General features: G+C 44.5%; 1 protein-coding gene across 9 annotated transcripts in view; it reads left to right on the top strand.

The window, feature by feature from the left end:
* Positions 1-2,746: 2,746 nt before the first annotated feature.
* Positions 2,747-15,494, top strand: part of Map4k3 (mitogen-activated protein kinase kinase kinase kinase 3) — a 157,088-nt gene continuing 144,340 nt past the window's right edge. For 4 of the 9 annotated variants that reach the window (XM_075955679.1, XM_075955681.1, XM_075955680.1 and 1 more), the window contains exon 1: positions 2,748-3,147. In XM_075955679.1, coding sequence (XP_075811794.1) covers positions 3,052-3,147 — 96 coding nt within the window. In that variant the 5' untranslated portion in view covers positions 2,748-3,051. Of the gene's footprint in view, positions 3,148-15,494 lie in introns of all 9 variants that reach the window. The other 5 variants (XM_075955677.1, XM_075955676.1, XM_075955675.1 and 2 more) reach the window with 2 other exon arrangements.

The following is a 15,494-nucleotide window of genomic DNA, read 5'->3' as shown; positions in this document are numbered from 1 at the left end:
CCAGATGGTAGATCAACTTCTAGTTTCTTGAGAACCCTCCATACCAATTTTCACAGAGACTGGACTAGTTTATATTCCCACCAGCACGTAAGGGCTCCCTTCAGTGCACATTCACATTGTTTTCTTTCCAACTGACTTCTGACTGGGGTAAGATGGAATCTCTGTGCACTAATGACTGGTGAAGATGGGCTCTTTTTCATATGTTATATTAGTCACCTGCTCATTTCTTAGGCCCATTTATTGATTGGGTTGTGATGCTACAAACTGCTGGATGGCAGGTGCTCTGACCCTTCTTTTCTGGGTTCTCTTACGACCAGAATCAAGTGTTCACTGGTTAAGTCCATTGCAGATCAATTTAACTTAAAGAGAGAAAAAAAAGGCATCACACAAATGCTGTATGTATCATTGTAAGTAAAAAAGGAATATGGCAGGATATGGAATATAAACAGAACAAATGGTTGGCTAAGAATCTAGTCTTTACTAGTAAGCTGCTTCTGTTAAAAACCAAGACTTCAGTGTGACCTTGAGTAGTTTAATCAGACAGTGGTGCCATAAAAACAAGATAATAGACCTATGCTATCAGGTTGCTGTGTGAATTAAATAAGATACTACATAGGAAAAGTTCTTGTCTCCTTGTAAGCACTTGGTACCGGAAGACACTACCATCTTCTCCGTGCCATTATGAACTTTCACTGGCAGTATTTATCTAAAGATAAGGTGCACACCTTTCCACGGCAGCGAGGCTCCTTTCACAGGAAGTGTTCAAGCAACAGTAAAACCCAGTGAAACAGTGAAACCCAGATGCCTCCTAAGGATGTTTCTAATCATAGACAAGGGAAGCCCTTTCTCTCATTCAAAGCAAATGTGTGATCATTGGTGTCACTTCTAGCAAAGGAGAGGCTTGTTAGACGGGGGAGGGCAAAGTCTTTTTAATTCTTGTGAGCAGTTAATTACAAAAGACCTTTTTATTTATGGCCTAACCCATATGGCAAATCGGGACCTTACATGAAAAATCTTTCTGCAAAAAGGAGAAGTTAAATCCTGCCATAGTGATGCAAACACAGCTCTAAAGCCTGCTCCAACCCTGCTGAAATGTCTTTTCCCTTTGAAAGAGGTCTATTAGGGATGCAAACACTCGGTTATCTGCACAGATGATAATCCCAGCAAACAAAACAGTGAAACCATTAGAACTTTCTGGTACAAGCAATTCAGCCCTGGAAACTTGGCTTTTTAAACATGAACAGGGCAGAGAAAGCGAGCAGAGCTGGTCCCAATTTGGGATACTTAAATTTGCTTATCTGAGTCCCCAGCCAATTATCTGCATGTTTGGCCTAAAGAAGACAATCAGTTCTCCACCCACAGCACACACACAGAAGGCAGGCCTGCACCTCGGCCCCTGCTACTGCCTTCAATGGGCAAAAAGAAGCAGGGAAAAACCAACAGGCATGGTTGGGAGTAGCTCAAGACAGCACAGCCTTAGAGTCTATCCTGAATTAATCCCACGACGTGCACCTCGGGGGCAGAAATGTAAGCAATATTGTTACTACATTCTAATGCTTTAGAATAACTAAAGATCATACAACTGGAAGCCTGTTTATGTGGCACAGAGAGGATCATTTCCCCAACATCTTTTAGTCGATAGATACTCAAGTAAATACCACATACACACACTCTGTAGTCAAGGCTGGCGTTGCAGTGATGCTCCTGCCTCAGCTTCCCAAGTGCTGGGATGGCAGGTGTGCATCACCACACCCGGTTTGGAGTAAACAATTTGAGAATTTAGTAAATATGTAATTATACTGTCTACTGATAAAAAAAAATCAATATGAAGCAGATATCTGTTAAGCAGACTGTTCAGCTATTCCTTAACAGGTTTGAGAAGATGTAGTTTCTGGGAAGCCACTAGGTATTAGGGAACATTAATTCTTAGGAGGTGTGGTGCCTACGGAGATTAGGAAAGCCTTTTTGAAGAAAAAATAGAACGTTATAACGCCTGAGTGGTCATGAGCGACTTGGTTACAACAGTTATTTTATTGAGAACCCAGCATGACCCTTCCATTGCCTAAGTCCTTTCTTAGATAGCTTTTAGCAGTCAGAGACGGAATCCACGGAATCCACAACGTGTGGCAGTTCCCTGGCTTATCAGGATCTTAAACTGGGTGGAGCGCTAGGCAGGTAAGGTAGAGGCTACGGAGGTTCGGGACGGTCACGTGTTTACATTTCAGGTGTGGGACTAGATCCAGTCCAGGCCCCACCCTCTGCAACCTCCGGCTCGTAGGGTTGCTGGACGTCGTGCACAGTCCCCGCCCCGGGCTTTGGTAATCCAACCCTCTCCCCGGACAGAGGTCAATCACCGCTTAGGCTCTGCCTCGCTTCCCACTCCCCCTACGCCCTCCCACACCGTACTCCCCCGGCTCTGTCTTGGTCCTCTCTGCATCCCTGTCAAGCCAACCCCAAGAACCAAAGTGTCATTGCCCTCACCTTTCTGATTGGGACCCCTTCCCTCCACACCTAGGAGGAAGGATCTGGGTTCTCGGTAGTAGCCCTTGAGTATCTGCTCCTAAAAGGTTGGGGATACCGTCTCGCACACTGCACCTACTGCTACCTGCTCAGGGCTGGGGCTCCAGGCAGAGCGTCTAACTTTGTTCCAGGGAGTCTGGCGCGTCCTGAACCTCCCGACGGGCGCGCATGCCGGGAGCGCGCAGGGCCCGCCGGGAGCGCGCGGCGTCCGGGATGGCGGCTGCGCAGTGGCTCGCGGGCCGGGAACGGGAGGGCGGGCGGAGCGGCGGGCGGAAGCCATGTTGGAGCTGCACCCCGAGCGAGGGGCTGCGGGCGCGCTCCTCTCCTGGTGGGTGTGACCCGGCTCCGCGCGGCGGCGGGGGGCGGGGACGCCGGGCGGCTCGTCGTGGTCGGCGGCGGCCGCGGCGTGCAGCCGGGCGATTGTGACCGGCGGCAGAGCCGGGCCGGCCGCGGGCGCTCCCTCCGTGCGGCCCCCCTGAGCGCCCCCCCTCCCCGGGCCGGGAGGGAGGCGGGGGGCACCCGGGGCCCGCCATGAACCCCGGCTTCGACCTGTCCCGCCGGAACCCTCAGGAGGACTTCGAGCTGATCCAGCGCATCGGCAGCGGCACCTACGGCGACGTCTACAAGGTGAGGGCAGGGGCCGCCGAGCCCGGGCCTGCGCCGCCGGGACGGAACAAAGGACCAGGCGTGGGATCGCAGCCCTCGGCGGGCGTCCTCACCGGAGCCCTGCCCGGGACGCGTTCTCTGACCCCAGCCTCTCCGGCGCGCTGGAGCCGCGGCGCTCCCGGGAGTGCAGAGGCCGGCCTTGCGCTTGTTGCCTGGGCAGGGGCTGTGTGACGAACCGGGTTGCTTGAGGCTTTGGCGTTTGTCAAAGCTGCGTGCCTCTCCGGGACCTGCGATCCCCGGCCGGTGCCTGGGAGCTGCTGCCCGCTCGGGCCTGCTTGCTGGTTCTCGTCTAACGCTACTACCTACCTCGGCAGCCTCCATCAACAGCCTTAACCTTTAGCCTCTTAACATCTGCCTGCGCCTTAGCCTTTAACCTTTTAACATCTGCCTGTCGGTTCCTTGTAATTTTCAAGGAGTCACTTTGTTTTGTAGAAAGATATCTGCTTTTGAAGGCAAGAAAGCAACTTCCCCCCCCCTCTCTCCAAAAAGAATTGGACAGTGGTGTTTGTTTTTGTCAGTGGCCACAGGATTCGGCTTTTTCTTTTTCGTTAATCAAGTACCTAGGGAGGGTACTGGTTTGACAAGGTTAGAATTCAAGATTCATTAGCAGTACAGCCTTTCTGTTGCAAAGGGACCACTTCTAAATGTGGGAAGATAAATCACTCTTCCCAGGCCAGCTCAACTCCTGGCCTCTTGGAGTCTGCCAAGAAGGGAGGTGTATGGTGCCAACTGTGGCAGCAGTCTTGATTTAGTTGCGTATCTACTTACTGGTAACTGAACTTGGACTCCTGTTCCACGGAACACCTGAGGATGCACAGAGAAACTTAGTATTACGTTGGAAAGTCAAGCCTTCAGTTTATCTTGCCCACGTTAAAGCAATAGGTTTTGTTCTTTCGGTGGACCGCGTGAGCTAAGTTAGCTAGTCCAGTGCCGCAGGTCTTTCGCTCGCTCTTTCGCGAGGGATGTGCTTGTCTCCCACGCATCACACCGCTTTCCTATATAGACAGAGGTAGGTGTACTGAGCATAGTTACAGTACTTAGAACGTATCAGGCATTCACCAACTAAAGAAAGGAATGAACCCAGGTTTGTTTGGAGCAACATTCAACAGCAGCCTCTTGTCATTTTATGAGAGTTGTGTTTTTGATGTGGAGAGGACTGTAAATGTCCTCTCCGTGGAACAGGGGGACAGGATCTGTCGTGCTCCAGTCTCTCACCGAGATCTGGAAGATGACAAGGCATTGCTCAGGGCAGTGGTGAGAAAGGAATAATGCCACATAGAGGGAGCGCCATTCAGAGGCTAGAGAAACCAGTATGAATCTGAGAAAGAACTGTAGCCTGCACAACAAGGGAGGATGGCTGTGGATACTGGTTCCTATAGACCTTTTAGCTATGGGAATGAAATTAGATATGGATTTTTCCTTTCTTTTTTTTTTGTTTTTTTCTTTCTTCTTTTTTTATGTTTTTTTCGAGACGTGTGTGTGTGTGTGTGTAAGTGTGTAAGTGTGTGTAAGTAATATAGCTCTGGCTGTACTGGAACTTGCTTTGTAGACCAGGATGGCCTCAAACTCACAGAGATCCTCCTGCCTCTGCCTCCTGACTGCTGGGATTAAAGGTATGCACAGCTACCACCAGCAGGCCTCCTTTCTTTCTTAAAAGGGCATCCTTGGATGCCCATGGAGGCCAGGAGAGGGCATCAGATCTCTTGGAGCTGAAGTTTTGGGCAGTTGTGCGCTACCTGAGATGGGTACTGGGAACCAAATTTGAGTCCTGGAAGAACAGTGGGTGCTCTTCACTGCTGAGTCCCGTTTCTTTTCTTTCATTTCTTTTTTATTTGATTTTTCAGTGTAGATAATCATGCTATGTATCCCAGGCTGGCCTGGAACTTAAAATCCTGAATGGTAGAGGTGTAGACAGTCTTGACTCTGTCCAGTTTAGATCTGGACTTTGGACTGAGGCTCAGACTTGCTTGAGTTAGGTCTGCAGAACCCACAGAAAGTATGGGGAGAGTGCCATCTCCACAGAGTTGTCCTCTGTCCTCCACAGGTGTTCTATGACATGTTCATGCCACACACACACACACACACACACACACACACACACACGCTAAAGTGAATAGTTAGACTTTCATATCGTGATGTGTGGAGGGAAAGGGCAGTTAGGAGACTGTTGGGATATGCTGGTAAGAATAATAGCATTTTTGAATTTGGTCTTGACTAAGCAGGCAGGAATGTGTCCAGATCTAAAGAGCGAATAACTGGGGGAGTCCAGTTATAGTAGACAAAACGTTTAATTTTGTGCATCTTAGATGGTGACGTCTACGTAAGGGGTGTGTGTGTGTGTGTGTGTTTCAAGTTCTTGAGATGGGTCTCATGTTGCCCGAGATGACTCTGAAATTATGTAGTCAAGGGTGATCTTGTGCTGAAATTACAGACACTTATTGGTAGGTTCTTGATAGGAATAATTAGTCAGGTATTTACTATATTTAAAAACAAAACCAGCCAAACTAAAAACCTATGAAGTCACTTTGGTAACACATGCCTGTAATCTCAGCACTTGGGAAGTTGAGGCAGAATGCTGGCCAACAGTTCAGGGCCAGCCTGGGCTACAGGGTGAGCTACAAGTGAGTGTGGGTTACAAAATAAGACTGTCTCAAAAAAAAAAAAAACCATGCATGGTGTATAAATCTACCTAGCTAAAAGGAAAAACAGTTGAGTCTGTAATTTTTCTAAAGACACCTGAATGTCATAGAGGTATGGCCAACTGACCGCTCTTGTCAGCCATTACTGATGATGCCAGCTAACATTTATGGAGTGTTTATTGTCTGGCTGGCACTTTCCTCCCTAGTCCTGCAGCTGCTGCAGCTGAAGAAGCAAGTGTAGATAAGGAGGGGGTTATATAACTCTGAAGTTGGTAGATGGCAGGGGTAAAAGCTGAACCGGCTGGAGACTGGACATCGCCGTCAGTGGGAAGCACTGTCGCTGTAAACATGGGTACGGACAGATCATGTCCTGGATTTCCAGGGAAGAAACTGAAGTGCACGTTGCCTTCACACTTTGAGCTTCCTGTGGCTCTTTGGTGACTCCTCCCTCCCTCCCGATAGGCAGCCAGACTTCGCGAGCTTGTGTGCTTCCTTGCCTACCAGTGGACATCAGATAATAGGTGCTTGATTCTTGCCTGCCAGCCTCTTTCATTACCAGGGCCCAAAGCAGAGCATCTCTCTGGGGTTTGGCACCATACCTCCTGCCAGCTACACAAAGCTGGGACTTCCTTCTTTACTACAACCAAGTCATGTGGCGAAGATACACATTTTCCACGTTTACTTTGCCGTTAGATGTTTCTGACCCGTGCTGGTGCTGAGCTGGAGAAAAGTGCATCGTGTTTCCAAAAGCCAGGGGGATGCGTTTTGCTTCTTAGGCTGTCGATGAGCAGGCGCTAAAAATGGAATAGTTCTATTAAGTAAGGAAGTTAGACCTAATTATAGTAATTCTTGGAAGGTTGGTGTTTTAAGGGATTTTATTTTGAAAACTCTTCCACCCACTGCAGTAGCACAGTTACAGAGTGCTGAACTGGGATGTTGAGATTTGGGATCCAGCAGCCGTGCAGCTTATAAAACGCACTTAGAGCTCGGGATTGTTTTGCGTGAGGCTGTTCTTACCATCACAGGTTCTTCTGCTTCTTGGTGCTGAGTAGACTACTTGAGTTTTACCCACCACATAAGTTATTTTCCTTTTCCTTTGGCCATTTAGTCTGCACTGCCTGAGAGAAGTTTAAAAAGCAGAAATTAAAAATACCTTTTAAGTGACACATAACTCTGCAGACTTCATCAACCATGAAGCATTTGCACCAGGGTTACCTAGGGACTGCGGGACTGACGCATGAAGTGCTCTGAAGTTAAGAAACTTTATGTTGTATGTGTCTGTCTGTCTGTCTGTCTCTCTTTTTTTTCTGTGAAATGTCCCACCAGGTATGTCTAGCCATGGGCCCCATGTGACTCAGGATAGCTATGACTGTGACCTAACCCAAAATCATAAACTTAATTAGTATGTTATGCAGTGTGTGTGTGTGTGTGTGTGTGTGTGTGTGTGTGTGTGTGTGATCTTTTTTCTTTATTACGTTGATTCCGTAGTTTTTTGTTTTGTTGTTGTTGTTTGGGACACAGTTTCTTCAGTAGTCCTGACTGTTCTGGAACTCACTCTGTAGACCCAGTGGCCTTGAACTCAGAGTTCCACCTGCCTCTGCCTCCTGAGTGCTGGTATTAAAGGTATGTGCCACCAGTGGTTCTTGTGAATTTTGTAGATGACTGTGTTGTGTCACATGTCAAAAGGTTGGCATGGGTGTAAGCATTATTTACATTTTCAGTGAGGTCCATGACCACAGGTCTGTTATTTGGAGGAATAGCAATGTCTTGGAGAAACTAGGAAGTCCCATACAGTCATACTGTTTGCATCTATTGTCTGCACACAAGTTGTACCATCTTTTCATAGGCATGGCACTTTTCCAGTTGAGTTCAAATTATTCTTACCCCCGAGTCTTTGCTTTTCTAGGTTTATTGTTGAAAACCTATTATGTAGTCTCATGGCTGTCCCCAGCTCTGTGCCAAACCTTTTGTTCCCTTGAGTTCTAGCCCTTTGCCTTGCACTGACCATATCATCCATTAGGCCTAGGTTCTGGCAGTATGCTATGGCTTGAGTCCTTGGAGCCTTTTGTATGCTTCAGGGAAAGCCATAGCATGGGAACAGTAAAGACTCAGGGGCAGTGAAGTGGCTCAGCAGGTAAACAAGAGCCTGCCTTAAAGCTCGGCAATCTGAGTTGATTCCACATAAAGGTGGAAGGGGGAAACTGACCCCATAGAATTAGTTGTCCTTTATTCTGCACAGACATGCCCGACAGCAGCAGCGGCAGCAGTGATAAAGACTTAGGAGTCCCGTGTTAAACCTGATAAACTTTGTTCAACCCAGCAAACTTTAAGCTTAGCTTGGTTATGGGACTCTTTTTCTCTATGATACCTATTGCTTCTCCTTAGGACTAGTGTCTTGTAGGACATGCTTTGGAAATGTTGACATTAATCTTCTTTTAAAAAATCTACACATGCGCCAGGTGGCGCATGCCTTTAAGCCCACCACTCGGGAGGCAGAGGCAGGCAGATTTCTATGAGTTCAAGGCCAGCCTAGTCTACAAGAGCTAGCTCTAAGACAGGCTCCAAAGCCACAGAGAAACCCTGTCTCGAAAAACCAAAACCAAAAACAACAACAACAACAAAAAATCTACATGTGTTTGAAAGTCACTGCCTCAGAAATAAAGACTGCAGTGTGTTTAAGGCGAAGTCTATAGAAACCAGAGACCAGAGGAAATGATCATGAAGCGGGTTTGGGAGTAATTTCTCTAGCAAGCAAGTAAACAAAATGAGATGATCAGATTTAGATAAAGATCTCATTCCTTGAAGGTGGTGTTTGCCTCCAAGCTTTGCTTGGTCATGTGATCTCTGTAAATGCACACTAAATGCATGATTCTGTATTGAAATGAATAATTAGTAAATTCTCTTGTAAGAAGGGTTTGAACAGCTATCATGCATTGAACAACTGTAATAGAAAAGCAGTGTATTAGGGACTGTGAGTGGTAAAAATGACAGGGTTTGGTACATTGTATTTGTATAGGGATGTGCGCCTACTCTTAGTTGTCCAAGTTTGATACCAAGACTTAACAGGTTTCCTCATTTTCTCACAATGAACCCCGTTGTGGCCTTGGGATTCCCGGGATGCCCCACACGCTCCACAGCTGACCACTTTTAATAAGTCTGTCTCTTACCCTCCACCACTTTCTGGGAAAGATCTAAATTTAGTGGAATTGGAATATTTGGGATCTTTCATTAGAAATATAAGTAAATTAGTATTTAAAAATTTGGTACCAAATGTGAATAATTGTTTGAATGAGTAAAGATCCCAACAAAGGATTGTCATCTTAGAGGAAGGCCCCTTTCCCTAGGAATGTTCCTGTGAAATGATTCCCAACACCAACCTGACGCTCTCCATTTGGATCTCCTGTCCCGGCAGCTCTCGTCATTCAAGCACTGAGCCCTCTTTTGGTTACCTTCATAGAAAGTTCTGCTCTGCTCATTTTTCTGCCTTTCTCATGGCGTGTGCTACCACCTGTCATGTCTTATAGAGCTTAAACTCAGGACGATTCTGCCTGACTCGGTGCTGTATCATGAGGGCCTTGAAGAGTGACTGATACACGAGTCCCAGGTAGTGTTGGGAATGAAAAAGTACTGCGGCAGCAGAGGAATGGATGACAGCTCCGTGAGTGGAAGGGAGGAGAGCTTGTTCCAGACTGCAGAAGTCTCGGCAGAGGAGTGGTGCTGGGTTAGCCCCAAGGCTCTGGCAGTAGTGGGTCCAGAGCGACTTGGGCATTGTCGATCTTAAGGTCTAAGTCAAGTCAGTAGGTTGGATGTCTTTTCCGTGTATTAAGCACGGGTCAAGGGTTACTATATAAACTAGAAGTTATTGTCATTTTGCACTAAAGATTTAGTGGATAATAGTGGGTTTGATACCCCTAATCCAAAAGTCTGAAATACAAAATACTCCAAAATCCAAAGTAGTGTAGCACTGACTGATGTCACAAGTAGACAATTCAATCCTGCTCCCAGTGGATGGTTTCAACTTGAATGCAAGTATGCTGAGAAACATTGAGAAACATTTCCTCTAGGCTGTCTGTGTAGGGTGCATAGGAGACAAGGGAAATTTCATGTTTAGACTTGGTCCTGTCCCCAAGATCTCACTATGTATATGCAGTATTCCAGTGTTTGGAGCCAGCCACCGTATTTTGGTTCAAAGTACTTGATAAGGGATTCTCGGCTCTAATACACACACCACGAGGCTCTTCTTAGGTTTGAAAATATGATTGCACTTTTAGGAAAAGGACTTTGCTCACCAATAGGAATAAAAACCCCTTAAATCCAAGAGATAAAATCCCGTTTTCTTTCTGCTGTTGTTTGGCTTTTACAGTTCTTTTTTTTCATCTGGAGGATGCTGTGTTTTTGTTTGCAACTACCTCAATCTGAGATTATAGGTTAGGGTTCCTGTGCTACAGTGCCGGCTGCCTTTGTCCCAAATCTGCACTGGTAGTTTTCAGTAAGACATTTTTGTTGTTTGTCTTCTTAGGAATTTAAAGTTGTAAGATTTTTTTTCTGTATGAATCTTCTACCCTCCTTTGCCTAAAGACTGTCTTCACTGTTCATAGACTAAAGGATACACGCTCAAAACTGGTATCCAAGGCTCTGTCCATTTTGCTTGGTGGTTTCAAAGAGCTACCAAGATTTAGATAGCTTGGAGAAGTTAAGGGGAAAAAGTGGTCAGCCTTCGAAGTGCATGTAATGTCTGGGAATTAAATGAGAGGACTGACCAGTGTGGAAGGTATGTGGGATGAAGCATGGAGAAAGGTTGCTGGAGAAAGCCAGGCCAAACCTGTTAAGAGCAAGGGGTCATGGGTGAGATACAACATGGGCACTGGGAGCACAGAACGCTTTCCTATGGGTGTGATGATTCTAGACATGTCCTATAGTATTCTAACAGTTGAGAATGGAGCTGAGGTGAAGGACAGAAATAATTGCTAGAGAATCCTGAAGTTGTTAGTGATAGCCATTGCTGTTTACCATATTAGCAAGTACATACGATATGATTTTAAAATACTGCTAATAATAAACCTGCCACATGAGAATAAATATCATTTTAATGAAAAGTAACTTTTTTAAACAAAAAATTAAATAAGGTGTGGCGTTGCTGTCCATTTTGAAAAGTGAGTTTACTATCTGGTTAAATAGAACACAGAATTTCAGTTCTGCTTCTTTGATCTGTGGCAGTGTTTGGGTGAAGTATGAAGAAGATCTGGTCTCACATATGTGTAGTTGGAAAAGAGAATAGACTTTTCAGGTGCTTGTGGATATTCTCTTCTAATAGATACCCTGCCACTTGAGGAGTGGTGGCTTCTGAAGGTTCATTGCAAAGCCAGAGTAGTCTGCGTGCTGTTATGTTCAAGTTCCCTTCTCCTTTATCATTCTGCATGATTTTTTAAATCATCATTCTTTGACCATTTGGAAAAATGATGGTTTCTTATGTTATCTGGGTCTTCTTCAAATTCCCCAAACAGACTTTTTATGTTCTCTCATTAGAAAGGTCTTGAACTGTATTTCCCAGGAGTCTGATTTTGTTTAGAAGTGCTAGATGCGCTAGCTGCCGCAAATGCTATCTGTCAGTTGTTTCCTTCATATGAGAGGTGCATTTAATTCATTTTCAAGACAATGTCTGACATATACCCAGTGTAGTCATTTTGAGTAAAACTGGTATACCATGGAGAAGTGGCTAGTTCAGTTGTGGTGCGTGGATGTGTCTTGTGTATACTTCCAGTTCCATCACATGGAGTATGAAAATGGCATGTATTCAGGGTCAAGATGTAATAAAACTCCTAACGTTTGTACTCCAACAAGGACATTCTTTTGTAAAAACACATTTTTTCTCTCTCTGAGTGGAATACAGTGACTTCTAGTTATTTTATGTCTGCTTCCTTGATTTGTGCTAAGGCACGTCAGCACAGTCACGGTGGCTAATAGCATTTTTGTATTGTCCTGAAAATAGTTTTGACTTCCTGGACCGAAAAGAACCTCAGGAAGTTTCAGGGATATTGGGATAAGTGTTTCAGCTTTCTCGCTAAAACAAAACACCTGAAGAACCTACTTAATGAAGGAAAAGGCTCAGCTTGGCTCATAGCTTGAAAGTTTTGCATGTCTGGCTGCTTAGCCTGGCTACTTTTGGCCTGTGAGGTGCAGCGTATCTTGACTGTGGTAGTGTGTGGCAAGAGAGCTTTGTTCTGATTACAGCAGCTAAGAGTACCAAGAAAGGCTGGGGCTCCAGTCCCCTTTTAGGCTTTGTACAAGGATAGAAGAAATCAGTTCCTTTCTTGGACTGAAGGATTATTAGGAAGGTGTGAAAAGTTCTTGCAAAGTGCTATAGATGCAAAGGGGAATTTCTTTAAGGACATAGTGGACCAGCAGGGCACAGGTGAGGTGTTTGTATTCTGTTATAAAAATGTTTCATGTTCTGACTATGGCATATATGTCTTATAGAAATAAATAATAAGAAAGAAAGAAATAAAATAATATTTTGTAATAAATACTCATAATGCTATATATTTTCTTCCAGTTTTGAGACACAAGTATTTTACACATTTGTTTACTGGTGTATAGTTTTAAAAAAAATGACATGGGCCTGGAGAGATGGTTCATTAGGAAAGAGCACTTAGTGCTCTGGGAGAGGACGTATGTTCAGTTCCCAACGCCCGCATCAGGTAGCTGCTAATCATCTCAGCCCCACTTCTGTATGCTCATGCTGCACCCAGGCAGGCACTCATACACATAAATTAATTTAAATAAATAAATCTTTTAAAAATTACAGCGGAATACCAACTATATGTTTGTTTCACTTACGTAGTTTCTGAGAAGTGTATATAGCTGTGCGACCCGTCTCTCACTAAGATAGAACATGTCCATACCTTTGGCTTCCCCAGTTAAACCGCGTGTTAGCGCCACCCCACCCCACCCCACCCCACTCCACCCTACCCACAGCCACTCTCCTGATTTCTGTCACCATGAAATGTCTTCTGGAACTGGATGTAAATGATTCACAGATGAGTTGCATGGCAGCGTAGGGAAGTGAGTTAGCTCCACACATCTGGACTATCTCTGGGTTGCTTTTCTCTGCTGAGCTGTGTTCTGTACTTTCATGGCTACCTCACTGTCTTGCTCACTGTAGTTTTGAAAGTCTGATAGTGTGTGTCCTCTAGCGTTGTTCTGCTTTTCGAAATTGCCTTTTCTAGTTACATCCTTGGCTTTTTCATACACATTTCAGAATCAGTTTTCAAGGCAAACATAAAAGCTTGCTGGAGTTTTATGGCCTAGTGGCCATATCCTGACTGGCACAGCCGACTTGAAGCTCAGTCAGGTTTTACCAGCTTGTGCATGCATTCATTAAACACAAAATCTTGGAGTATCATTTTGCAATATCTTATCATATGCTTAGCCTGCTGGGATTTTTGTTTGGGCTCTGAAGATCAATTAATAGAGAATTAAGATCTTAGCATAATTGAATCTTCTCATATGTTAGTGTAATATATCTATTTATTTAGATCTTTTAAAAGCATCATCAATATTTTTGCCCCTTTTTAATTAATAAATTTTATCTGCAGCTGATATTACAGCAAGAAGGTAATAGTAGGATGCTTAAGGTAGTACATTAATCATTGTATGAGCCACATTTTCAGTTTGTATTAAAGTCCTTGCTTGCTAATGATGTCTGACTTCCTTTGGCTTAACCTTGTTCATTTTTAGCCCTGAACATATGGACTCCTTTTAAAATTGGCAGAAATGAAAAGATGAGAAAAATGACTATTTAAAAAAAAATCTACTTTTGTAATGTCAAAGATGAAAATAATGGCCTTATACACTCGGCTTATTTTTATATGTGAGATGTTGTTATATTTATTTGTGCACAGTTTGCAAATTTTATCTTCTTTGAGCTTTGGAAGGAAAAATGCCCTTGAAGTTTGCTTCATCCTTAGAGGAAAAATAAGTAGCCCAGCTAAGTGGATTGTTTAGAGGAGTCTTCCGTATTCTCTTCCCCTCTTGCATAGCTCATGATCTCATATAAGGAAACAATATGGATACAAAGGACATTTAAGTAGCATAAGGTAGCTGGCTTTCTGGAAACGCTGGTCTTGATTGGTACTTAAAGGAAAATTGGGTCTGCGTGTGTGAAGAACTGAACCGTCATTCAGAGGGATAAATGTGTGGGCTGGATGGCAAGCCCAGCTGGTGAAGTGCTTGCCAAGCAAGCATGAGGATCCGAGTTCAGATTCCTCTAGTACCCACATAAAAGCCAAGTGCAGGGGCACACTCCTGTGAGCCCAGTGTTGGACAGGTTGAGACAGAGGATTCCTGGAACTTCTGTGGGTTTGAAGTGGGCAAAGATTATTGGCAACTTTTCTGAGTAGGGGGCATATTGGGAAGTGAGGTATATAATGTTTCAGAAGTCTAAGATAGAGGGGGGTGCCAGTTAAAATTTGCAAGGATTGTCAGATGGTTCAGGAGGCAGAGGCTCTTGTCATCAAGCCTGATGACTTGAGCTTGATCCCTGAAGGTCCCCTTGGTGGAAAGAGACCTGACCTCTGCCCAGCTGCCCTCCACCCTCCATAAGCATACCATGGCATGTACCGTCCTCCGTCAACGGATGAATAAATGTAATAAGTTCTTGAAAAGAGGTGGGAACACATTGAATTTATTCTGTAACACGTTCTAGATTTATTAGTGCCGGTCTTGGCTTTCTGGCCTCCCCATGAAGCTGTTGGTTGGTATTTGGTGAGATTTCTTACTGAATTCTCTACTTCCCACCCCTCAAAGTTCTAGCCTTTGTGTTTTGTATTTTTGAGACAGGGTTTTTCTGTGTAGCTTTGGAGCCTGTCCTGGAACTTACTCTGTAGACCAGGCTGCAGCTGCCACTAAAGTTTAGAAGGCTCTAGACAGGGAAGAGCAGCTGAAGGCCAGGAACTCCAATTGGTCCCAACACCTGATTGAACTGGAAATTTCCTTCTTCACCTCTGATGTCATGAAGTTTTACAATATTATGTGGGACTTGAAATACTTGCTTTTTTTCTAATCTGAAAGTAACATGTTTTCAGTAGCCGTAGAAAGCTGTGAACTGGTATATACTTTTCACTCTTTCTGTTCAGCCATTTCACTTCTCTTTATTAGTCTACATGTTTTTTTCCTGTCTTTTAAACTTTTTATTTGTGTGTACGTGTGTTTTCTGTAGATGCATGTCTGTGGATCATCAGCTGTGTATGTCTGGTCCTCAAGGTGGCCAGAAGAGGCTGTCAGAGCCCCTGAAGTGGAGTTACAGAAGGTTGTGAATTACTGCTTCCACATAGGATCCTGGAGGGACATAGTGTATATACCATTGCCTTTTACTTTGTAGTGATTATCTTTCTAGAAGTCCCCCCCCCTTTTTAAATTTTCCAAATTTGTGAATACCTTTTGTGTAACTTGAGTTTTGACTCCTTTTATGTTTGATTTTTAAAAATTACTCTCTAAAAAAATCTATTGAAGTGTCATTTTATGATTTTAGGTTTTGGCAGGTTTAATCTGTGTTGGTTTTGTTCCATGTACTGGCTTTAATTGTGGTAGGTTTTTACTTTACTCATCTTTCCCCGTAAGACTCTGTGACTCAGCTTGTGGGAGTGTGTGTCTTTCCAAAACGCTTTGCTT

Source organism: Microtus pennsylvanicus, chromosome 21 (assembly GCF_037038515.1).
Source record: "Microtus pennsylvanicus isolate mMicPen1 chromosome 21, mMicPen1.hap1, whole genome shotgun sequence".
NCBI lineage: Eukaryota > Metazoa > Chordata > Mammalia > Rodentia > Cricetidae > Microtus > Microtus pennsylvanicus.
The sequence above is the reverse complement of the archived record's forward strand: the minus strand, read 5'-3'. Positions and strand labels throughout refer to the sequence as shown.